The sequence below is a fragment of the Aspergillus sclerotioniger genome (genome assembly GCF_003184525.1).
Source record: "Aspergillus sclerotioniger CBS 115572 chromosome Unknown BO94scaffold_6, whole genome shotgun sequence".
NCBI lineage: Eukaryota > Fungi > Ascomycota > Eurotiomycetes > Eurotiales > Aspergillaceae > Aspergillus > Aspergillus sclerotioniger.
In genome coordinates this window covers 1,151,332-1,172,988 of record NW_020290996.1, presented here as the reverse complement: position 1 = coordinate 1,172,988, position 21,657 = coordinate 1,151,332, and the positions used below count along the sequence as shown (strand labels likewise).

The 21,657-nt window shown below is 51.5% G+C and overlaps 10 protein-coding genes across 10 annotated transcripts; 5 read left to right on the top strand and 5 right to left on the bottom strand.

Moving 5' to 3' along the window:
* Positions 1–101: 101 nt before the first annotated feature.
* On the top strand, positions 102–439 carry BO94DRAFT_583153 (4F5 domain protein; the record flags this gene model as incomplete). Its single annotated transcript, XM_025615536.1, has 3 exons — positions 102–167; positions 233–317; positions 390–439. 3 exons carry the CDS (start codon positions 102–104, stop codon positions 437–439), a joined length of 201 nt encoding a protein of 66 aa, XP_025470557.1.
* Positions 440–480: 41 nt separating this feature from the next.
* On the bottom strand, positions 481–2,090 carry BO94DRAFT_532737 (uncharacterized protein). Its single transcript, XM_025611185.1, has one exon. It carries the CDS (start codon positions 2,029–2,031, stop codon positions 892–894), a length of 1,140 nt encoding a protein of 379 aa, XP_025470556.1. The 5' UTR covers positions 2,032–2,090; the 3' UTR covers positions 481–891.
* BO94DRAFT_532735 (guided entry of tail-anchored proteins factor 1) lies at positions 2,041–3,365 on the top strand. The gene is made up of 3 exons (XM_025611184.1): positions 2,041–2,496; positions 2,621–2,807; positions 2,906–3,365. Exons 1-3 carry the CDS (start codon positions 2,410–2,412, stop codon positions 3,232–3,234), a joined length of 603 nt encoding a protein of 200 aa, XP_025470555.1. The 5' UTR covers positions 2,041–2,409; the 3' UTR covers positions 3,235–3,365.
* An 843-nt stretch (positions 3,366–4,208) lies between these two features.
* On the bottom strand, positions 4,209–5,003 carry BO94DRAFT_460033 (putative ubiquitin carboxyl-terminal hydrolase isozyme L3; the record flags this gene model as incomplete). The annotated part of the gene is made up of 2 exons (XM_025607869.1): positions 4,209–4,894; positions 4,946–5,003. The coding sequence occupies 2 exons, from the start codon at positions 5,001–5,003 to the stop codon at positions 4,209–4,211; spliced, it is 744 nt and encodes a 247-aa protein (XP_025470554.1).
* Positions 4,968–5,347, top strand: BO94DRAFT_352675 (uncharacterized protein). Its single transcript, XM_025607116.1, has one exon. The coding sequence runs from the start codon at positions 5,058–5,060 to the stop codon at positions 5,280–5,282; it is 225 nt and encodes a 74-aa protein (XP_025470553.1). The 5' UTR covers positions 4,968–5,057; the 3' UTR covers positions 5,283–5,347.
* BO94DRAFT_487274 (uncharacterized protein) lies at positions 5,272–6,999 on the bottom strand. The gene is made up of 3 exons (XM_025609031.1): positions 6,912–6,999; positions 6,200–6,842; positions 5,272–6,142 (listed from the first exon to the last, which is right to left on the bottom strand). Exons 1-3 carry the CDS (start codon positions 6,943–6,945, stop codon positions 5,413–5,415), a joined length of 1,407 nt encoding a protein of 468 aa, XP_025470552.1. The 5' UTR covers positions 6,946–6,999; the 3' UTR covers positions 5,272–5,412.
* A 157-nt stretch (positions 7,000–7,156) lies between these two features.
* Positions 7,157–7,854, top strand: BO94DRAFT_459581 (uncharacterized protein; the record flags this gene model as incomplete). Its single annotated transcript, XM_025607848.1, has 4 exons — positions 7,157–7,258; positions 7,314–7,529; positions 7,580–7,691; positions 7,745–7,854. The coding sequence occupies 4 exons, from the start codon at positions 7,157–7,159 to the stop codon at positions 7,852–7,854; spliced, it is 540 nt and encodes a 179-aa protein (XP_025470551.1).
* Positions 7,855–15,730: 7,876 nt separating this feature from the next.
* Positions 15,731–16,534, bottom strand: BO94DRAFT_353017 (uncharacterized protein). The gene is made up of 2 exons (XM_025607117.1): positions 16,274–16,534; positions 15,731–16,204 (listed from the first exon to the last, which is right to left on the bottom strand). The coding sequence occupies exons 1-2, from the start codon at positions 16,418–16,420 to the stop codon at positions 15,863–15,865; spliced, it is 489 nt and encodes a 162-aa protein (XP_025470550.1). The 5' UTR covers positions 16,421–16,534; the 3' UTR covers positions 15,731–15,862.
* Positions 16,535–17,842: 1,308 nt separating this feature from the next.
* On the bottom strand, positions 17,843–19,268 carry BO94DRAFT_543963 (putative sterol carrier protein; the record flags this gene model as incomplete). Its single annotated transcript, XM_025613158.1, has 2 exons — positions 17,843–18,725; positions 18,775–19,268. 2 exons carry the CDS (start codon positions 19,266–19,268, stop codon positions 17,843–17,845), a joined length of 1,377 nt encoding a protein of 458 aa, XP_025470549.1.
* A 1,878-nt stretch (positions 19,269–21,146) lies between these two features.
* BO94DRAFT_487264 (uncharacterized protein) lies at positions 21,147–21,557 on the top strand. The gene has a single exon (XM_025609030.1). It carries the CDS (start codon positions 21,205–21,207, stop codon positions 21,403–21,405), a length of 201 nt encoding a protein of 66 aa, XP_025470548.1. The 5' UTR covers positions 21,147–21,204; the 3' UTR covers positions 21,406–21,557.
* Positions 21,558–21,657: the final 100 nt, after the last annotated feature.

The following is a 21,657-nucleotide window of genomic DNA, read 5'->3' as shown; positions in this document are numbered from 1 at the left end:
CCGCAGAGGCAAAAAAGCACTCTTCAATTCTCTGTCCCCCTTCCTTGCACAGCGCCCTACCTGACGAACAAAGCCTGATCCGCGCACCCGAATAAAACAAAATGGCCCGGGGTAACCAGAGAAACCAGTCCCGCAAGAGAAATGAAGAACAAAAGAAGAAACTGAATGTGAGGATTCCTCATTGGGTCCATTAACAATATATTTCAGCTATTAACCGGCTCGGTCTGCATAGAAAACGAAGACTGTTGTCGGAAAGGGTGGTTTATCAGCCAAAAAGGAGATGGATGCTGCTCAAATGCGAGCAAAGCAAGCGTTGGGTACGTGAGGCTTGATGCAGTGTTTGTATTGCCTCCTGTGATATCTTACTAACTGCGTTCATCTTTGTTTAGCCGACCAAAAGAAAGAAGCCGAAGCACTTGCAGCAGCCAAGAAGAAATGAGATACCCCGTCCCTACCCACGTTGTATAAGCCAGACTGGACGTCGCACGATGTTTGTCTATATATACCATCTTCACATCTGATTTTCGTATAGCATCCCAATATCCGCCTACGTTCATTTTTGGGACAGACTTGCGACTGTTTATAGTGGGTATTGTTGATGTTGGATAACATAACGGCCTGCGATATGATCTGGCTGCGACCTGTGGCAAAGGGCTTGTCAAGTGGGTGTGCGCTGTTGGCGCATATGACGAGAACATGGTATTTAGCGAGGCGTTTACATGATCCAATAGCGTTCAAATCTTGCATAAAGACGGCGCATAAGGTGCAGAAGATGTTCCATGTTCTGTTGATGTACAATATATTCTCTTCTAACCGAAACTCTGGCGGACCGGATATCTTCATGATATATGGTTTCCGCCTCATCATCACCTATACGACTCGGTGGTTCGGTTATCCATCCGCCCGGTTATCCGCCATATGACCCGCAATCCAAGCAGCCCTCGCCCTTCCCAACCAGGCCTTCCACCCTTTTTCCGGCCCAGCATCTGACAAGAACGGTGCCGCGAATACATCCCATGGAGGTCGACACTGCTGGTCTTTTGTTAATGTTCCTGCTCCTGGAATTCTTTTTGCCAAGTCCACAAACGTCCAGAGACTCTCGCCCTCCCAGCCAACATCCACTGCGAAACGCAGCACCCGGGCAATGCTGTCTGTGCGGGTTTGTTCATCATGGACGGTCTCGAGGAGGTAGAGAGTAAACATCCAGCCGGAAATATCGCTCGGGTGAGCGAGACACCAATCTAAGACTAGATGTATGACCGAGCAACCGCGGAGCGCAGCAGCGTCTTTTGTGTCTTCGCAAGTTTCCGGCAAAAGCTCAAGGAGTTGCCTCACATAATTAAAGGCGTAGTAATTCCTCGGATGCAGCTCTCCGGACCGAAGGACAACGGATAGTTCTTTCTTTATCACCTCTTGGAGCCCTTTGTCTTCTCGTTGGGAAAAAGATTCTGCCAACTCTGAGTTTCGAACATCCAACACTCGCGTCAATACCATTAGACGGTGGTTCCATAGCGTCGGAGATTTCGTATGACGGTGCAGCGGGGAGCAGAGATAGGAGGTCATCAGGGAGAGTTCTGTGTCCAATTCACGAATGAGCATCTCTCGACGGATTTGGTCAGCATCCGCGGAGCCATAGCGCTTGACCAGACCAGCTAGACGCTTTTTACGCCAATTGCATGCGGTCAGGTGTTCACAGTCGAAGAGGAGGATGATCTCCGTGGCATTCAGCAGGTCGTCCCTTTGTCTCTGGACCGGGTGTCCGTCCCGTGGGGTCTTGCACAGGTCTTCATAGTCAGAGGCATCGTGGAAGTCAGAGGCATTATAAGAGGCATCGAAAAATATCCGTCTGGCAGTCACGAAAGCCTGAACCAAGTGCTTCTTCGTAATGCCAATCGAATCTCCATCTTGTAGAAGCGGTCCGAGACCAGGCGGGAGTATCTCAATTTCTAGGACGCGGTTATCTTGATGTCTAGCTGAGAAAATATGAGCGAGGTCATGGTATGCGGCATCATTGTCCGGAGGAGTAGACATTGGGGATCACCCGCCTTGCAGCATGGCGTTGGTGGTCTTGGAATCGGACGTGGTTGAACATTGTTGAAGCTCGGGGACAGAAGTGCCGCGGCCGACGGGCGGGAAAACAACGTGACAACGTCATTTGCTTTCTCACCCCGTCACCAGTTTCTCCCTTTTAGCCTCAGCCTCGGCCTCTCTTCCTCAGCTTCTTGGTACCCATTATTCCCGACTTATCCCTTGATATTTGCTTGTCTGGGGCTGCATGCACCATCTGCGCGCAAGTCGGTCGGGCTTCGTGGTCTTTTCCCACCTATCCGGGAACCTACTCTTAGCTGAATTTCGATCTATTCCTCACACACTCTCTCCCCTCTACAGCGCACCGATCTCTAGCCCACCATGCTGTCGCTCCTGTGGACGGTCTTCTTCATTCATGTCGCCATTTACTTGGTGAATACCATTGGTGCTAGCACCATTGATAACTTGGTATGTTTGTCTAGCAGCTGTGCACTGCTTCCCTTCTTGACCTTCCATCTGTCACGTCCCGGGCTGCCCGTCATTCTTCACCCACAAACACCAGCGTTGGAGGAAGCTGACAAGTATTGTCTAGCTATGGCTTCTCTACCTTAAGGTCCCGACACCCACGGCGAAGAAAGCCAGAGAACAAAACCGACTCAAGCGCGAGGCCGTCCAGCTGAAGCGGGACATGAACAACACCAGCTCCCAGGATGAGTTTGCGAAATGGGCAAAACTTAGACGTCGACATGATAAGACCATGGAGGAATATGAGGCGATAAGTATGTCTGGACCAGTCACTATATTCCTTTCTTGAAGAGCACAGCTACAATTCACACCCTTGGTTTAGATGAAAGCTAACAACGCGGTTCTCAAACAGACAAGCAACTCGTTTCGCAGAAAACCTCCTTCGACTGGGCGGTCAAAATCGCCCGTTGGCTCGGTACATCAGGTCTCAAATTCTTCCTGCAGTTCTGGTACTCGAAAACGCCCGTCTTCATGCTGCCGGAGGGTTGGCTTCCATACTACGTGGCGTGGGTTCTGTCGTTTCCCCGCGCACCGCTCGGGTCGGTGAGCATCCAGATTTGGAGTAACGTGTGTGCGACGGCGATTACGACCATGGCGGAGGTGATTACGGCTGTGTTGCTGCAGAGAGGCGGAGTGGCGGGGCCTGTTCCTGCTCTGGAGGCTGCGAAGAAGGCGCAATGAGTTATGCATGCATGTCTAGTTACGTGGAGTTGGATGTAAAACAAGATACGATGGCTTTTATTTTTTTCCCTCGAAGGTTCATGATAGTAGAGGCTATGTAATGCAATACGAAAAAAGTATCCATTATGTTCATCAGATATGAAAACAATCGTTTATCGTCAATAACTCCAAACCATGATAGGTAGGAGTCTCAGGGCTTGACTCTATGATTGGTATATCATCACACGAACAAAGATAACAAGCAAAAAAAAATCAAAAACAGATAGGTAGAGTCTGGCTCCTTCGACAGAGCATCTGCGAGCGAGCCAAAAAAATAACATCGACCCCCATCACCGCTTTCCATAAGCTACAGACTCGGTAGTGAAGAAGAAAAAAAAAAAAGGAACAAATGAACTCCTCGCCTCAAGAATGAGCCCCATTGAGTTACCCTCTCCAATCCCCTCAAACGAGGAGACCAGAAGCAAGGGCAATCGCATGACTATCCAAACACGACGAAAGGCAACCCAGATAAAACCCGCTCTCCAGCACCGTGCCGCACCACCATTGGTTCCTACCAGCTGACTTTTCAGCCACCTGGTGTCGGGTATAGCGCCAACACTGGGAGGGAATAGGGCAATAAGCCGCTATCGAATTGCTTCTATGGCGGCGCGTTTCCGCATTGCCTGACTGGGTCTACAAGAGACGTTTAAACAGTCAGGGTGTCCGGGGACTTTCTCCCAAAGCAAGAGGGCAAGAGAATACGAGGTATTCCCTGTGTGTGAGCTTTGAATGCGATTCTTTGAGCGAGGAGTTGGGAGGAAGAAGAAGAAGACAGAAAAATTGGACTACGGTCGGTGGGATTTTATAGGGGATTAGTCAGTGGAGTGGAGTGGGTGGTGGGTTGGCAGGCTAGTCTGGTTTGGGGGTAGTGCGCAGGTCATGTGATCTCAATGTACTTTCAGATGGGAGCTACGGTAACTATCTAGTAGTTGCCGTCACCTTCCCCCAGAAATTGCGACGATACTCATCTCATCGCATCCAGACTGTTCAGCAGCAATCAAGAAGTCTTGGGCAGTGAGCTCTAGCCCTCGCTCATTTAAGAGATCCTCCCTTTCACCGAGTTCTCCTCGGAATAAGGGTCCATTCATCCCCCCATTCAACTCCCAGACTTTCCCATCCTTCTGCACGAAGGCCAAGAAATGGTGTCGATTATCGTCACGAGGTGAGGGGACGTTTGAAGATCCACGCGATGCGGCATCCATGTGCGCCTGTTCAAGAAATTTGGAGTCATACAACAACTGCGCTCGCTCTGTAAGCCCAAGATGAATAGCTTCTTGACGGAGTGCGTCTATTTCCGTACCGGGGCGCACATATCGACCACCTTCCAGGTTGAAGACTACGTGCAGCAGAGCCATCAGCCCACAAGCATGACCGATAGTCTGTTTCATCCAGAGAACTGGTTCATCGGGACCTGAGCCTTTGTACTCTGAGATGGTTGGCTCAACTGCTGAGCGGGCAGCTTGATATATAGTTCGGTCTGCGAGGACAATAAGTGCGTGACAAGGTCGGAAATAGCACTCTTGAAGGAATTCTGGAGAGGTTGAGATGATGTCATGAAAGTCGAGATCCCCTGAGATCTGGAGATTCTCACAGAGAAGTTTCATGACATCGGGGTTGTTCTCTGAGACATCTGTCAGTCGTACTCTTTACGTAAAGGAGAATAGATTTGTACCAAGTGGGATGAAGGTCTTGATGCCATCAATTATTTCTGCCTGAGGCGGTGCAGCCATTTCGAAGGTGATGAACTTCTGTGGAGTTTAGTTCAATCAGAAGGAGATTGGTGGATGGGTGTCTGGCTTTATAAAGAAAGATGGAGCGTGGGCGGGGTAGTTCCTCTTCGTCTTACTACAAGACTATGTAAGTTTCCTGTTAAATACAACCAGCGACTTTGCAGCTGCTTATGGGTTGTGTTTGTGCCTGAGGCATTAAGGGCGGGCTTGGTGCTACTTGGTTGGGGGTGGGATGTTTGGTGGAGGATGATTGTAGTAAATGGATTTACTTTCAGGTAGACACACTCGATGTATCAAGCACAGCTCGGTTTGAAGCGCAGATAATGTCCCTTTTTCATGTACAATCAAGTGAACTCCGGGTAAGACGGTTTATGCCATAAGAAATACAAAAGAATTTAATCCCCCAAATTTACGCCTTAGACTTCGCCTTGGTCTTCTTCTGAACCTTCTTAGCCTTCTGGGCGGCAGGGGAAGCAGCTACCTCGGCGGTCTTCTTCGGAGCGGGCTTCTCTTCCGACTTGGGAGTCTCTTGCGCAGCAGGAGACTGAGCGGCCTTCTTAGTCTTCTTGGTCTTCTTGGGGGTATCTTCGGCGGGCTTCTCGACCTTGGGCTCCTCGGCCTGGGGAGCCTCAATGGCCTTGGCGGGCTCTTCAGCTGTAGGCTCGGATGCCTCGATGGCCTTGGCCTCCTGGACAGGAACATCATCCACGCTCTTCAGTTGGGGAAGATCGATGTCGTATCCCAGGACGGCCTTGAGCTTCTCGGCCTTTGCGAGACGTCTCTTCTGCTCTCTGTCGATGCGCTCCGTCCATTGCTCTCTGGTCTTGCCCTTATCCAGACGCTTCTTCTCGATGCGGTTCCACGGGGTGCGCTTGAACCGTCTGTTGGCGCCCTTCCAGATCTCCGGGTGCAGTTGTTCAGGGGCAACGTATTTGCACTTCAGGATGTGGCCGTACATAAGGTAGTTGTCCATGGTGGCGGCGACGATCTTAGCCACCGAGACCGATTCGAACTCGATGAAAGCATAGTGCTTCGAGCGACCGGTGATACGGTTACGAGAGAGACGCAGGCGGGTGATGTCACCGAACTGGCTGAAGTAGGCGCGCATCTGGTGTTCGTAGAAACCGTGGGGGATGCGACTATAGCACAAGGTGTTAGAACTACACTCACAAGCACTCACTGTTGAGAGTACTCACCCAACGTAAACGGTTCCAGGCTCCTCAGCTTGACCGGCGTTCTCCTTCTGCTTCTTCAAGATCTTGCGCTTGGCCTTCTTCGAGTCGGGGATCTTAGGAACAGGCTGGTCGGGGTTGAAGCCTTCGTCGCCAGACTCGTCCTCGTCACCGCTGCTCTCAAAGCCCTTGATGAGGGCGGTCGTGCGGTCGTCCTCCTCATCTTCACTCTGACTAGCATCCGAGGCGGCAGACTCATCTTCCTCTTCAGATTCTTCGGCGACAGGCTCGGCCTTCTTTGCCTTGGTGGCGGCCTTGGGTTCAGGTTTGGCTTGCTTGGCTTTCGTCGCGGGAGCAGCTGTTCCGTCCTCCTTCTTAGACTTCTTGATGGTGGGCTTCTTCTCGGCCTTGGGTTCGGCAACGGCCGCCTCGGGCTCACTGTCCTCGTTGTCGCTGATGAAATCGGCAGCACGCTTGCGAGGCTTGATCTGTCTGGCGGGCTGTCCATTGGCCTTCACCTTCGAAGCGGGATCGTTCTTTGCGGCCGACTCATTCTGCTTGGCCTTCTTGAGGATAGACTTGGGGGTGTCCTTGGGGGATTCGGCGGGCTTGGCCTCGACCTTCTTGGTCTTCTTCGCGGGCGAATCGGCGGCAGCGGCGGCCGCAGCTGAGAGCCGTCAGTACACGCAACAAGGGATTAAATGCAAAGTTATTCCTGGAGTAGCACAATACATACCCTTGCGCTTCTTGTCCTTCTTGTCGGGGGCCATCCTGCTGTAAGTCGAGGAAATTTACAGGCGGTTCCTGGAGGACTCTAATCGGAGGGTCGCAAAAGGTGCGGGAAACTTTTTTTCTGCTCGCATTTTTTCCTCCGCCAAGCGGTGAGATCGAGCCCGGCCGACGGGGCCTCGCCGCGCTCTCGAAGCTCCTCTCCGCACCCAACCCTCTCACACGCCGTTTGCTCCCACGCGCGCTGCCGTCATGGGAAAATCGACAAATGCCAATAAGCCCCTCACCCAGGAGGAGATCTGGGATGACTCTGCCCTCGTTCAGAGCTGGGACGAGGCTGTCGAGGAATACAAAGTATGGCCTACTTCCCTTTGTGCACGTGATCCGCTCACAGATAGAACAACAACAGCTCTACCACAGCATTCATGCCAAAGGCGAGAATGTCGAAGATGTCCTGAGAGAGGCAGAGGATGCCGAGAAAGCTCCGGCGGTACAAGACGAGCAGCCGTTGGATGAGTCGGCCGACCACATGGATGCTGACGCCGACGTGCCGGTAGTCAATACTGCTGCCAATACCACAGCTCCAGCCCAAACTCAACAGGTGCCACAGGTTGCCACGTCGCAGGTATTTCACTCTATTTCCTGATGGACTGGACAGCATTGACCATTTTTCAGGCTACGAATGGGCCAGACCGGCCACCTGGACGCAGTGACCATGAAACGGAGCAAACGGCTGGGCCCGGGTCCATAGGAGCAGCTTCTATGCCTCATCCCGCCCTATCACAAGGTAAGATGTGTTGCCTTCGTATTGGCTCCAGAGGAAAGCTAACCTGTCTCAAGTTCAAGATGAAGGACTGAAAAACCTTATGATGGCCTGGTACTATGCTGGATACTACACTGGTCTCTACGAGGGACAACAGCGAGCCAACCAGAATAAAAGCTCACAGTAATGTATGCGCAATAATGAGCTGATAGTATAGTTACACAACTGGCGATAATGCCCTATAGGATATCTGCAGACCTGGTATGTGTGCATCAGGGAATGTGCCCAAAAAGCTAAAACCCCCGAACGGCTGCAGGCGCAAACAGCATCCCATTTGGGTACGCGCCAGGATCAATGAACGCCTTAGCCAGACAAAGGTGGTACATGCGTCCAGCTGACACGCCACCTGAATAGGGAGGATTGACTTTGACGGGCCATCGTTGATTGCAACCCTGGAAACCTACCTGAAGACTCTGTGGAACCAACGCTGCGCATATCGAATGATGCGAGACGATCTCATTGGCAGCCTCACTCTGTACCCTATGACTCAATGTGGTCTAGACTCTGAATATGATATTCTTGTCCATGCCTACTCCTCGCGCCGATCATGGCTTAGCTTCATGCTTTATATATCTCTTCGTCCTTTCATCGCCGTCCTCCTCTCAAGCCCCCGACAAGCTCTCTCTATATTTCTTAAACCTTCTACTGTGTCATCTATTTCTCCATGTTGTCCGTTTGCATCTCCAGTTTCATTTTCCGTTTGCTGCTTGACCGTAAGATGTAGAGCAAACTTGGTTCTCATCTCCGATCCCATCTCATTACACGCTTCCAGCTCATTTGTTGAACCACAAATTCTTCGATAACAAGCTAAGCGCAAACTGATAGAGGCACATAGTGAGTTACCCCAATACCATGACAGCGTGTGGTTGATGCGAGCTTTCTACGACTTGGTCCAAGTCAATTTCGTTCCTTCGGAATCCATTCATGACATTCGTCTTAGACCCATACAACATTGCGTACAGGTACCCAGCCCGTCCCTTAAGAAGACGATTCCAAGCCAACCGCATCGGTTGCAACGGCAATCGTAGCGATGGACCTTGCGTAGTGCGACTGTACGAAGAAGATCTGAAGGGGAAGTTCAAGGGAAACTATGATTGGAAACTGGAGGGCATGCAACCATTCCGAGACGCGTGTGAGTCATGGCCATACACACAAATCAAATCAGACTATTAACCAATATCTCTTCAGGAATGGGACACTATTGGACCACGGCCATACAACCTAACTTTCACTGGCACCTAGAGTATGGTGACCCCGGGGTTCACGCGTTACAGTATACCAGAAATCATTGTTCTGCATCGAGGCGACCGCTCTACAACCTGTTTCTCCTTCAGTCGCCGCCTCAGACAAACCAATATCGATGGCCCCGAGAAGCACCATGGCTAACAAGCTGTGCTTCAGAGTGAAGGGCTATTGAGGTAAGGCCTGGGAGCTTTGCAAGCTCCGGGTTGACTTTGTCAAACGCCCAGGCCATTTAACAAAACGCCAGACACAGTGCTGCGCCTACTTCAACTCTATCCAGCCGGTATACTCCGAGTCCAATGCCGGCTATATGTACGCCTGATCACAGTGAGTACATGGCCGTAGACTACGGAACAACACCCACATTTGTTGTTGTTATTGTTATTTCACCATCACATCGGTCCCTGCTGTAGCTCGTCGAGTCCCCACAAAAAAAGCAACCCGAAAATGGCTCCCTCGCTGAACACGCTCGCCCAGACATCCACATCATCCTTTTATTTATGATACGAGTTTCCCCCGCAAATTGGGCACGTCGAGCCGAAAGATGCCAGACCACTTCGAGAATTATAACAGTCTTTACAGAGTTGAAACGGTAGAACTGCCGTCCGATCCATAGTCCTGCCTCGATATGCCTCGGAATAATATCTAAAAGCACACAAAGGATGCAAATACTCCCCTACTGTATCTTCCCAAGGTCCACAGCATACACCCTGAGCCCACTTGAGGGGATATCTCGAGGGCTAGTATGTTAGAGTAGACCTTCGCAGAACTGCCAGTCTGTCTTGTCAGTTTTCCTGCTGTCTCTCTATATTGACCTAGGGGTGTCAAAGTCTATTGGTATGTGGTTTTCTCTCCTGCATATTCATGTGAGGCCACTGGACTAAACGTAACCAGCCAGGGGAGAAGCTAGGATACAAGCTGCGAACACCCTAGAGTCACTTTGAATCCCCATGGTTTTCCTTTGATGTGCGCCAGATTAACATGCTACCATCATGCTGGGGTGAACTTGCCAGGACATGTTCAAGGTAGCTGAACCGATCCATTATTGAGGAGTTACCTCAGAAAGTCTAAGGTGTCTGGCCAAACAATAGAACACCCTTTACATCACCAAAAAGCGGATCAGACTAACAGAGAGTATACTAACACCGAGTCGGCTGGTTTGAATTAGTAGGATTGTACTCAGTGTCGATTCCGGATCACGCTTTAATCAACATGCCACCCAGAAAAACACGGGCGTTGGGAGAGGCCATCTTCATTGCATAGCTCAGCTCATCCTATCGGACATTGGGCTGTCGAATACCAATGGTCTTGGTCTTCCCAGCATGACCAACATCCAGCGGACTCCGGAGCGCCTCCTGAATCATCTTCCTCCAGCCATACCACCGACTACGCAGACGTTTGCACCCTTCTTTGCCTGTTTGGCTCCTCTTTCCCCTTCCTTACATTTAGTCTTCGTTCTGACCGATGTCAGCAGAACCGACTCATCTCGCGTATCGAAAATGGCATGAAGGTTCAGTCTCTAGCCCTGAGCTTGAGTCAAGATCCCGCTAGGTAAACGTGAAGAGCAATAGCAAGAGACAAATGTGCTAATTTCCTTAAGCAATAGAAGACCGCATGGATTTTGACATGCTCAAGCAGGTGTGATTTCTTGATCCCCTGACTTCTTGTTCACGCGGCTGATCTATGCCGCTCTACGCATATACCTTTGCGAATGCAAACCGCGAATAGAGCATCGCAACTGGGCACCGAATCGCCTAGTCTCGACTTCAATGATCTATGTCTGTTCTGGACACCCTATACGGGACAATTGATAAGAGAGCGAGCATTGTTCATACACCAGGGGTGACCCGATTCCCCTCCAAAGAAGATGGTGATAACTCAGAGGACACTCCTGAGCACTTCTTCGAATATGTACGGCTATCTTCGAACATGAGCAGAAGACGTTTAGTATAAGGACGCCACACTGTCTGTTGGAGAATAGTAGTGATCAAGAGGACTATATCGTCCCAGCAGACAGTTTTGCGAGCAAACAATCCTGATCGAGCGGCTGCCGATAACATCCATAGAGCCATGGATGACATACCTCTTGGTACACCTACCATAACACTCATTCGAGAATGGTGTCTTGATGTCCAAAAGCCATGCTGCGCGCACGCCTGTCCCTACGTACTCCCACCAACCAGTGTTGGCACTTACCTCAGTTCGTGGGTTGGCTATCACTTGATCCGGAGACCTTATTCTGTTTTTTCCGAAGTAGAATGGAAGCAATCATCACGGTTCGCAGTTGCAGACCTGCTCGCGGTCATTTGCATCCTGTGAGGCCAATCCAGCGACAGTCAAGGAATACCGTCAAGCAACCCCCGAGATCAAGGGACTCGTGACAGCAGAGCGGGAGATCGAAGCTTATGTCTGGACCAAGCTATGCGCCATATCTCACAGCATGCCTACAAGCGGTAAAGAAACAATGGTGATATCCACAGATTCGCTACAGTGGTGGTGGCCAGCCCTACCTCGGGGTTCCCTCCTATGCCCTGGCTGCGCAAGCGAGCGGGCTGTTAGATGCGTGGGAGCCTCTTCATGCACGCTTTCCCCTTCCGGTCTTTTGGATATTGGGTCGAAATGGCTTCCTGTAGCATTCAGTCTGAGTCACCGTACTCTATCTGCATTGTCAGTCAGCCACTCGTCGGTATCGAAATGCTAGCGGGCTGCTTGTCACTCGGCACACCACCTCAGCATCTAAATTCCCGTCGACAAAGGGGCGCAGAATTGCGGCAACCCCCTTTTGGACACCTCCCAGTTTGACAAGACCGCTGGAAGGCCTGTTCCAGAAGACTCCGGGAACAGGAAAATCACGGAATGACGAGAAGGTAGAATATTTGGACGAGATATCGACTTGTTCGCTGTAGGGTGCGTGTTTTGCGAGATGTGTCCTGCTCACTTATCTCCTCTTTTGCCCTTTGCTCGTCCTATTCTACCTCTAATCCTTCGATCTTATAAAGGGACGCCTGCTTGCTTGCTAAGGGCAGTCTAAGAATCGACCAGGATCCCCCTGCATATTCACCGGCGGCGGTTCAGTTCGGATTGATCTGACCAACCGAGAACGGCGTCATTGTGGTCCTGTTCAAGCGAATTCTCCCTAGTTTCCGCTCAAAAGTATACTATTGCTACCATCAACCTCTTACAAAATGGCGGCCTGTAGCGTCATGCATCTATATATGATGAGGAAAAGAAAGATGCCGCGCCCCAGCACTGTCCTGTCGAGATCAAAGCCGACCTAGCTCCATGTCCTGGTCTTTAACCCACTACCGCTGGTCTATCCTTGGCTGAAAATCGAATGAATTGCGTCCGAGATCCTCTCGGTGGTGACAAAGTCGACATCAACAATCGTGATGCCGAAGGGAATACGGAAGCTGCTTCCGGTAAAGGGAAGCGTAAGTCTTTCCATATATCGGTCCCGGTAGATCGACACGCCTTCAAAAGACTTGTTTTCTGTCAGTACTTTTCCCTCACTTTCTTCTTACTGTGTGCTTATAAGTCTTCTGTGACTGACGTGTGGGTATAGACTTCTTCCCCAACAGTGATCTATCGCCGGTTTGACGCATGCGCGTTCATCGAGTGCAGGATTATGGCGCTTCCTGGATGGTTCACATGGAATAAGCCATTCGCATACCCCAGATACCCCTCTTGACTTCTGTTCATCTGACAATCTCTGTATATGACTTGCCCGTATTTTGGCGTATATCCTTGGAGTTGCACATGAATCCCTTACACCTTGTCAACACCCCATACCAAAAACTCAGAGCAGTTTTACCTCAATTACCAGGATGTTCTTCCTTCTCGCGCAGTTTCCTTTCTTTTTTTCTTTTCTTTTTTTTTTTTTTTTTTTTTACATAAGACGCCTTGCGTGTCCTCAAACAGATCTCCCCAAGCGGTGCGGGTGTCCTGGTGGAAGGCCTATGACTTCAATATGCTCTTCTTCCCTTAGTCCTGCTATTCCACGTTCATTTCTATGCCTTGAACTGTACGGGACATTATCCAGCCAAGTGGTGGCAGTAGTCCCGCACTAATCTGGCGCCGAACCCTGTCCGGATCCACTGATTGATCTGCAATGTGATGTCTCTGGAGGGACAGTTGCTTAAAGAGCGAATGGCTGACCTGGTCTATCGCACCCAGGAGACTTGCGCCATGACGAACCAGGAATTCAAGGACACGATTGCAATACTTGGCAGCGCTACGGAGGTCCTTCAGCATAATAACACCGGCGAGAGCTTGAGCTCCTCGATGCCCGAGCCTATTCAACCCTACCTTCGTCTGGATACTCCGGGGGCTGTTCTAGATAACAGAGCATACTCTCTAGAGGATTTATCCAGTCAGATTCACCTTAAGCCTTGCATATATGCCTTCTTGCACAATGCTTTGCTTATACCTGGAGGGTAGCTGTCCCATTGTCCGGCACATCTCTGGCATGTTCTGAGTCTTGAAATGGTTTTATGATCTCGCCCATTTCCATACGTGGTATGCTACGACTGGGCCATCTCCCACTGAGGAACTAAGAGACCACGTCAAAAGCCAAACGTGAGGAAAACAATCCCGCACCTGGTGAAACAAAACAAATTCAAAGACAAATATCGAACGACCAGGAGAGGGCCAGGTTCTCGACACTCCACAACTACGAGAAACAGAAGCATGATGCTCACAAGGCCGCAGAGCGGATTTCGTTCCTAAGAAATCACAGGGTTCACCAGTCAACCCAAGTCCTCTCCGTCACCACTTATCACACGCTCTCCATGGCAAACCGACTTGTGGTCGGTCTAGATTTGGGGGCGACGACATCTGGTCACCACCCCTCGACTAGTCGAATATTTCACGGCGTTGTCTCTCATAGCCCTCCCCAAATCCTTCATCTCATTCGGTCTTGGTGGCTACGCGGACTGTCACCAACCAGCCAAGCGGGCGAACAGCATGCGAAATGCGTATACATATCAACTCACCGGTCAGAACAACACCGGCCAGACCTTGCAGATATCGTGTTCATTCACGACACTGGTCATGATACGTGTCCATCGAACCCTCACCTCGCCCGAACCCGTAAGTCTGGTCTATGTATAATCACCCATCTCCCTAGATCTAGTGATCAGTACAACCTACCCTCGTCTTTTTTTACGACATCATCCGGTACGGCGTGGTGCCATTACCCCCGCAAAGTCATCGTGTAAGGAGACAGCCGTCAATTCCATGTGTGGCTTCAGGATCCAGGAAGCCTTGTGAGGGAGGGCGTCTCCTTTTCCCAATATCTGAACATTAGCATCTTGCAACCCTCCATGAGGATTGCACGCGAAGAAAACAACATCTGACACAATCTTATCCTCACCTGTCAACTCAAGGCATCGATACCAGGATTCGGTATTGATGCACACCAGGCCCTGAACGAATAACCACTCGCTAAAAACGTCTCTCACGTCCCTTTGCCTTCCTCCACCTTGCTTCTTCTTCGCTAAGACCTGCTACAATCGACCAACACCCCGTAGCCTTCCCAACGCCACAACATGGTATCAGGCACATCCACTACCGCCACATCGCCCCAGTGAGCCCCCCAGGCTAGCGGACCGGAAGAGTAACAGGCCATTGATCACTGCCCATACTCGCACAGTGGGGATCCCATCGCCGTACGGGCCGGAGGAAGAAGTCGTGCGGGAGTTGTACGCTGACGAAAACAATTACGACCATGGAACGCGCCAGATTCATTGCTTGTTCTGCCTTCCGGGATCAGGTATCAACAGCAATACCAACTACCCAACAACGAAAGCATCGAGTACAACAAACATCATGCTAAACGCAGAACCGTACACCCACCACCACAAACGACGAAACCTCCTATGACGGTCCGGATAATAACCCGCTTTCCTACCCAGAATCCTGCGGATACACGACAAAACGGTTTCCACACAGCAGAAGCCAATCTATTGTCGAGGGTGGGCGTTGATACTTGGGTCATACGCGCAGGTTGAAATGGAAGCAGTCGGAGCGGCTGATTTGGATGTTCTGTCTGAAAAAAAGCCTTGGTGAAAACTTGTACCTCTACGGCCAACGCTCAGTTGCCGATCCCACTATGGCACAGTAGGATCATCCATCGCTGGTTTCTCGCGGTGGTATGAGGATGTTGGGTCCTGCTGATTTACATATGGATGGTGGGGAACGCCAAATAGCGCGGGATGCAGGTCGGTGGTTCTTGGATCCTCTCTTACGTTCCTGGGTAGATACTACAAGGAAAGTGACATGAGTCGTTGGTTTAGTATATGTTGGTACCTGGAAAAGGCCGGACAGGACAGAGGATGATCTCCATAGGGGAAGTATATCCAGGTGGTCGTGGCGTGGTTCGTTCAGATTCCGAAGGAATTAATAGGGAGCTGGACCTCACCGACCGTGTGTGCGGTTGAAATTTCTCCTTAAACCTGTCTCGGATGTCTGTCTGGATTTGCTGGGCGTGCCATATGGATCCTCAATAAGAACGGGGGGTGTTTGGTTTGATTGTGATATTCTGGTGATGAGCCAGACGCGGGATCCGACGAGGGGGCTGGGGTTGTATACAAGGACAATGCGGAAGTAGATGTTAATGTGGATTCGAATCATATTTGATGTATCTAACAGCTACTTAGCTACCTACTATTGCTTTTTTGTATCAAATCGGAGATGAGAATCGACGCAGTCAACTCCATCTCTAATAACCAACCAACCAATCAATCAATCAATCAAGCCAAAGCTAATGGTTTATGAAAAAGAAAGAAAATCAGTCATCCCACGTAAACACCATAACAATTCGATCAAAATGAGCCAGCACAATAAACCTCTTCCCCTTACCCCTATAGCATCCTATACAATAAGAAGCTATATATCTAAGGCAAAAGTCCAGACCCAAGAGACCCCTCACCACCACCACTCAACAACCCACCCACAATAGGCAAGTTAGCGAAAGGGTTGTTGTTGACGATATGCGAGGACGAGCTCGGCTGGGGAGAGCTAGCAGCCGAGGACTCAGTAGAGGTGGGGGTGGTGGGGGTGGGTTCCTGATTGTCTGCCTCGGGTTGCTGCTTGTTTTCGGTCTCTGGGGTAGAGTTGTTGCTGGTGCTGGGGGAGGGAGTGGAGTTGGTCTTGTCGGAGGTGGAGGTGTCATTGTCATCCTTTTGGCTGGATTCGTCGGCCTGGCCGGCCATTTCGTCCATCATTTTGGCGGCGGACTGGGATGGAATGTTAGTTGTGTTTGAGGGAGGGAGGGTGGGATGTTCTTGGTTTGGGGAGAGGCTTACTTGGAGGGACTTGGCTGCGACTTCTTCAGCGAGAGAAGAGTCCATTTCGGTGGCACCGTCGGGATCGGCGCGCTTGATGGGCATGGCGGTTGCCATGATAGCCAGGAAGAGGCAGAGGACGAGGAAGGAGAGGCTGAAGCGGGCCATTGTGGAGATGGATATGAAGATGGGGTGGTTTGGGTGGAATGAGATAAAGAAGTGAAATTGAAACACGAAGTCGAATTAAGGAGTGGACAGGCGTGATAGATGCGATCTATAGCCAAGTGAAAGATGGACTGCAACTACAAAGAGAAAGGAGATGGGACAAACGACCAGACCGGAGATGAACCTGAATTGCTTGCCTGGTGTGCTAAAAAGACGAGATTATTGGGATTCTTATAGCTGTTCATTTTGTCTGGTATGCCACGAAGGGACGAGACGCGCGCTCACTCGCGACGCAGTCAAGAATTGGCGATCCTCGTGGGCCATTCTCGAGGAATTTCGTGGTTTCATGCTATCGTGCCGTTTGTTTGGCTGTCTTCCTGGGGTCACTACCTTGATAGAAGCAAGGGATTGCTCAGGGAGCAACAAACTCATGGGGCAGCCAGCCTCTAGTGGCCCTGGATCGACCATGGATCAGCCACTGTTCAGGAGGGAGGGACATTCCAGACACCCTTGGTTGCGCGGCGTTATGTGCAGCGGGAAAGCCGCCTGTTCCAGGATGCATGCCTGACAGCGGCTGCGACAACACGTTCGTTTCATCAGGGCAGAGCTCAAGGCGCGCCTGGCAGCAGATAGACTACACAGTACTCCATACATCGACTACATTCCACTGAATGGCCTTCAGCACATTGTACGAATTGAAGATTTAGGAATGTACCTCCCTGCTTTGACACGTACCGCCCCATTCAAGATTGACAGCGGACGCAACACGAGGGAGAAGCATATGGACGATTTGACTGTCCGCGGGATTATTATTGGCACTATTTTGACCTCGACGAATCATGGGATTGTGACAGACAAGGCTTCGAATGTGCCGAAGTATTTGGTCTGTCTAAGATGATATATGTGGTTAGTTAGTCGATAGAATTACGCGTGAGCAATGACTGCCGCAGAAAGATCATTTTCTTCCTGCGCCAATCGGAAAAGCGACAAGCCTATCAGGCAGGTCGAAGTCTAATGACAGAAAAGCAGGACTGGCATGCACATAAATGCAACAGATCCTGAAAAAGGTGTATGCTCAAAGCGAACCCAAACAACCTCGGATGCCTATGGCAGGCGATGGGATTAGAACGAGCATGCGATAATCACTCTGGGTCCCAAAGCTAAAATTTGCATGACGGAACGGTGCGTGAAGCATCCATCATCAAGGGTATGTTGGAGACCTGGAATGGAAAAAAGAAAAGAAGTCGAAATGCCCGCCGACGCGAAAATTTATTTATGCCGGGCGGTGGAGTGCCTGCTGAGGTAAGCAGCCCCACCCCCAGCCATCGCCTTTATCGAGTTACTACACAACGATGTAGAAGTACTGGAAAATAACATTTGTCAAATTGGATGCGTGCACAAAACCCCCCATCTCAACTAGCTACTTTAGAAACGCGCCAGAACCCTCTCCTGCGTGTCCGCTAATGCCCACTTGTCGCTGTGGTTCTTGCTCTGCACCGACTTGGCCTGTTCCGCCGTGAAGCCCTTGGCCTCCACAGCCGGGTTGTAGCCAAGACCTGTAATCGTAGCAACAACATGCGACGGCACCGGCGTTGCGGCCTTGCCATCGGCCCGCTTGTACACCGTCACCACAACGGCACCACCTAACCCCAAGTTGTGCTGCAATGCGGCATCCGTCCCATCGATCAACCGATTGTTGGCCCAGCCGCGCAGGTGCCAGACCAGCTCGGCACACTGCGCTAGACCCGTGGCACCCAACGGGTGGCCTTTAGAGATGAGTCCACCTGAGGGGTTGATAACCATCTTGCCCCCATAGGTTATGTCACCCTTCTGGACCATCTCGTGTGCCTTGCCAGGCTCGCACAGCTCGAGAGCATCGATGGTAATCATCTCGTTGGCGGAGAAGCAATCATGCAACTCGCACACCTTGATATCCTTCACGTTGACCCCCGCCTCCGCAGTCGCGGCCTGGCATGCCCCGCGGGACATTCCAAAACCCATCAAGTCGATGGAGCTGCGGTTGTAGACCGTGCTGTTGTCCGTTGAGAGCTGCTGACCCGCAATGAGGATGGCTTGGTCTTTGAGATGTGGACGTGCATCGAGGAATGCCTGAGAAACGATGACTGCGGCAGCCGCTCCATCCGAGGTCGGGCAACACTGCAGCTTAGTGAGGGGCTCGTGGATCTTGGGCGCTTTGAGAATCTGGTCGAGCGTATACTCGTCCTGGAACTGTGAGTAGGGGTTGCGTTTCGAGTGCTCGTGGTTGATCCGGGCAATTTCAGCAAAGTCTTCCGCTTTAGCACCGTATCTACATGTTCGTTAGTACATTTGACAGGCGAAGCAGGGTCCGGACATACTTCTCCATATATTCACGACCAGCATTCCCAAACATCTGGGCTGCCCCGGGGGCGTTGGTGACTCCTCTGGTCTCTGCCATCATCGAACCGAACAAGCCTGTCGGGTTGGCGCGATCATTATAGACCGACTGGAGACTGCCTGGGCTCATCTTCTCGAACCCGACGACTAGGATACAATCCGCGGCTCCATGAGAGACCATGGTGCGGGCCATGGCCAGACCGGTAGAGCCGGTGGAACAATTGTTGTTGACATTGTAGATGGGAATCTGAGTCAGTCCGAATTGGTAGAACACGCGCTGGCCGCAGGTGCTGTCCCCGTACACATAACAGGCGACACCTTGCTCGACATCGTCGTAGTTGATGTGAGCATCCAACATGGCTTTGACACCAGCCTCAAATCCAAGCTCGTGGTAATCAACCTTGCCACGGGGCTTGATGAACTTGGTCATACCCACGCCCAGGACGTAGGCGGGACCTGCTGGCTTCTTGCCCATGGTGGCGGTAATCGTCGTTAATTCTTCGTCGGGTAGTTCGTTAGATATACTGCAGTATTGCAAAACGACTCGTCAAAGAAGCAAAGAGTATGTCAAGTACCGGTGCAACGTTAAAATAGGCCCCTGAATTGCATGTGGATAGCGGAGGATAAGCTGGGCGGGCGTGGCTTGAATGCGGAGACAGGCACTTGCGGGGATCCGTGCCGACCGAGGTCCCGAGGGTAAGCTGGCCTATCCCTGCCCGTACTAGCCACCGGTTCGTTGTTCCCGCATAACCACTGCATAACCTTCGGTTGGGGTCAATGGAAGAAGCCCGGTCAAGAGCTTTTTGTTATAGCTCTAATCCTACTTGGACTTGGGTAGAATGGTGATGTTGACCACGCCAGATGTTCAATGCATCGATCCATCTCACGTGAGGGCGCCCGGGCCGAGTCTCAGAAAAGCACCAACGCATAAAGCATCCCGAGAATGTCAAGGCAGGGATGGACGGAGAAATGGCCGATCCCTAGCCCTGGCAGCTTGGTGGTAATCATCTCTCGCGAGCGGGGAGATTATCTGATGCATGGTCCTGTGTGGATAAATTCCGCCCATTGCACAACATCAAAGTATACAACCACCCAGTAGCAGACATCCACACATCATCTGCAACATCGTCCACGGAGTCTGCTGATTCACCAGAGTGCTGCTGTGTACTACTGAGTACGACTGCTGCGGTAGCTACTACCATATGTGGAGAGTGAGGAGATGAGATCGGCCGAATCCTGATCCCACGCACGTCCATCCATCCATCCTGGGAACGGTCCCCGTGGATCAACAATGAGCTCCGACCAACAATGGGATTGATGATTTGCCCGCTCAACACTGGGTGCACATCACCAGGACGAGGTTTATTCCAACTGTCCAATGACAATGGTGCATTAGATTGCTCGAGGACTGATTGACTGGGACCAGGTCATTCCCGGTTCTGGCCTTATTACGACACCATTCTCGAGATGAGTGGCACTGGCCGGGAGACCATGGTTGTCCACCATCGCCCTTATCTTGCCGAGAGATGGACTGGACAAGGTTAATTGCTCGCCCCGCGGTATGCCATTGTCCTTTGTCGGTCGGAGTTTGGTTTTCCTACCCCAGATCGGTCATTGTTGTATGCTGGATGGGAGCACTCAGAGAGAATCACTGAGCCCGCTTGCATGTGAAATCCGTTGCAACTGCGCCGTACCCGTATTGTTGATGGTCTCTGCATCCCTCTGCATCCCTCTGCATCCATGTATCCAAAGTACCTCCTGAGTATGCGCCCATTGGGTGGCTGTAGAGGAGAGCTGCGGAATATGGTGATTGGCAGTCGAGTAGATGAGGTAGGTACCTGGCTGGCAGCAGGCGATAGATAACCAGTCCCCTCCAGCTGCATCCCGCCCTCCTCGTCCTGGCCATCCGCTGGGGAGGAGCCAATGGCAGGGGAGAACCGGGCAGGCGGGGTAGAGGAGCGGGTACTACCACCGCCGGACTGGGTTGGTCCGATGCATCACCGCCCTTGCCACGCCTCCCTTTCCGGGTCTAGCCCAACACTGCCGAGGTTTCGAGGTCGAGGTGGAACTCGCAGCACCCCATCCACACACCTTGTCCCCTCTAGTCCTCCGTAGGTTGCGCAATGGGGTTGGAATGTACCATGTCTCCTAGACGGATGGCCGGTTGGTTGCAGGTGATAGCGCCGGTGCTCGCTATTTACAGCGCGTTCAATACTCGGGGGTCGCACTGGATGCCTCACGACGACGTCACTGCCGGCAGCCACTAAACCGGTTCGAGAGCCCCGGTCCACATGCCTCTCTGCCCGATTCTTTGGCAGCGCTCCTTAGTCAGACCAGAGTAGCTATTGAACCGATCACCACTAAAGTCACTATCTCCCCACACACCGAAGCTAAGTCGGCAGCCCGTCGTGATGGTCTTCGGCTCTTCCTTGCCCTTTGCCCTTTGCCCTCTGGATTTTCGACTCCTCGCCCGCACGGCCCATTGTCCCCGTTCCATTAGCCTTTCTTCCACTCCCGACGGTCGAGCTCGTCTTCTGGAGGTACGTCGTCGTTGGTCTATGGCATTGCCTAGCCGGGTAGATCCTGGGACAAGAAATATTTTGTTCCTCTGAATGAGATGGGGCGGATGCACAGGTTCAAATGGCTGACGGCTCGGTGTCCTGTCTAGGTAGCTCGGACGACATTGTTCTTGTCTTGATAGAGTCTCTGGGCGTGGAAGAGAGGATTCTGCAGGATCAAGCACGTTTGGCTGGAGGATTGCCTGTACCATCACTGTCGCGGTTCGCACGCCTGCCTGGTATCGTGCCTGCAGGTCAGGTACTATCGCTTCACCCATTGCTTGAGCCTGCACAGTCACATTGAGC

Excerpts from the sequence above, each read along its gene's own strand:
- BO94DRAFT_353017 (XM_025607117.1), bottom strand. The coding sequence starts at position 16,420 with ATGGCCCGCTTCAGCCTCTCCTTCCTCGTCCTCTGCCTCTTCCTGGCT. Across the intron at positions 16,205-16,273 it reads TCGCAGCCAAGTCCCTCCAA|TCCGCCGCCAAAATGATGGA; the intron begins GTAAGCCTCTCC and ends ATTCCATCCCAG.
- BO94DRAFT_532737 (XM_025611185.1), bottom strand. The coding sequence starts at position 2,031 with ATGTCTACTCCTCCGGACAATGATGCCGCATACCATGACCTCGCTCAT.
- BO94DRAFT_532735 (XM_025611184.1), top strand. The coding sequence starts at position 2,410 with ATGCTGTCGCTCCTGTGGACGGTCTTCTTCATTCATGTCGCCATTTAC. Across the intron at positions 2,497-2,620 it reads CTAGCACCATTGATAACTTG|CTATGGCTTCTCTACCTTAA; the intron begins GTATGTTTGTCT and ends AGTATTGTCTAG. Across the intron at positions 2,808-2,905 it reads GGAGGAATATGAGGCGATAA|ACAAGCAACTCGTTTCGCAG; the intron begins GTATGTCTGGAC and ends GTTCTCAAACAG.
- BO94DRAFT_487264 (XM_025609030.1), top strand. The coding sequence starts at position 21,205 with ATGGTCTTCGGCTCTTCCTTGCCCTTTGCCCTTTGCCCTCTGGATTTT.
- BO94DRAFT_352675 (XM_025607116.1), top strand. The coding sequence starts at position 5,058 with ATGGGTGTCTGGCTTTATAAAGAAAGATGGAGCGTGGGCGGGGTAGTT.
- BO94DRAFT_487274 (XM_025609031.1), bottom strand. The coding sequence starts at position 6,945 with ATGGCCCCCGACAAGAAGGACAAGAAGCGCAAGG. Across the intron at positions 6,843-6,911 it reads GAAGGACAAGAAGCGCAAGG|CTGCGGCCGCCGCTGCCGCC; the intron begins GTATGTATTGTG and ends GACGGCTCTCAG. Across the intron at positions 6,143-6,199 it reads CCTGGAACCGTTTACGTTGG|TCGCATCCCCCACGGTTTCT; the intron begins GTGAGTACTCTC and ends CTTGTGCTATAG.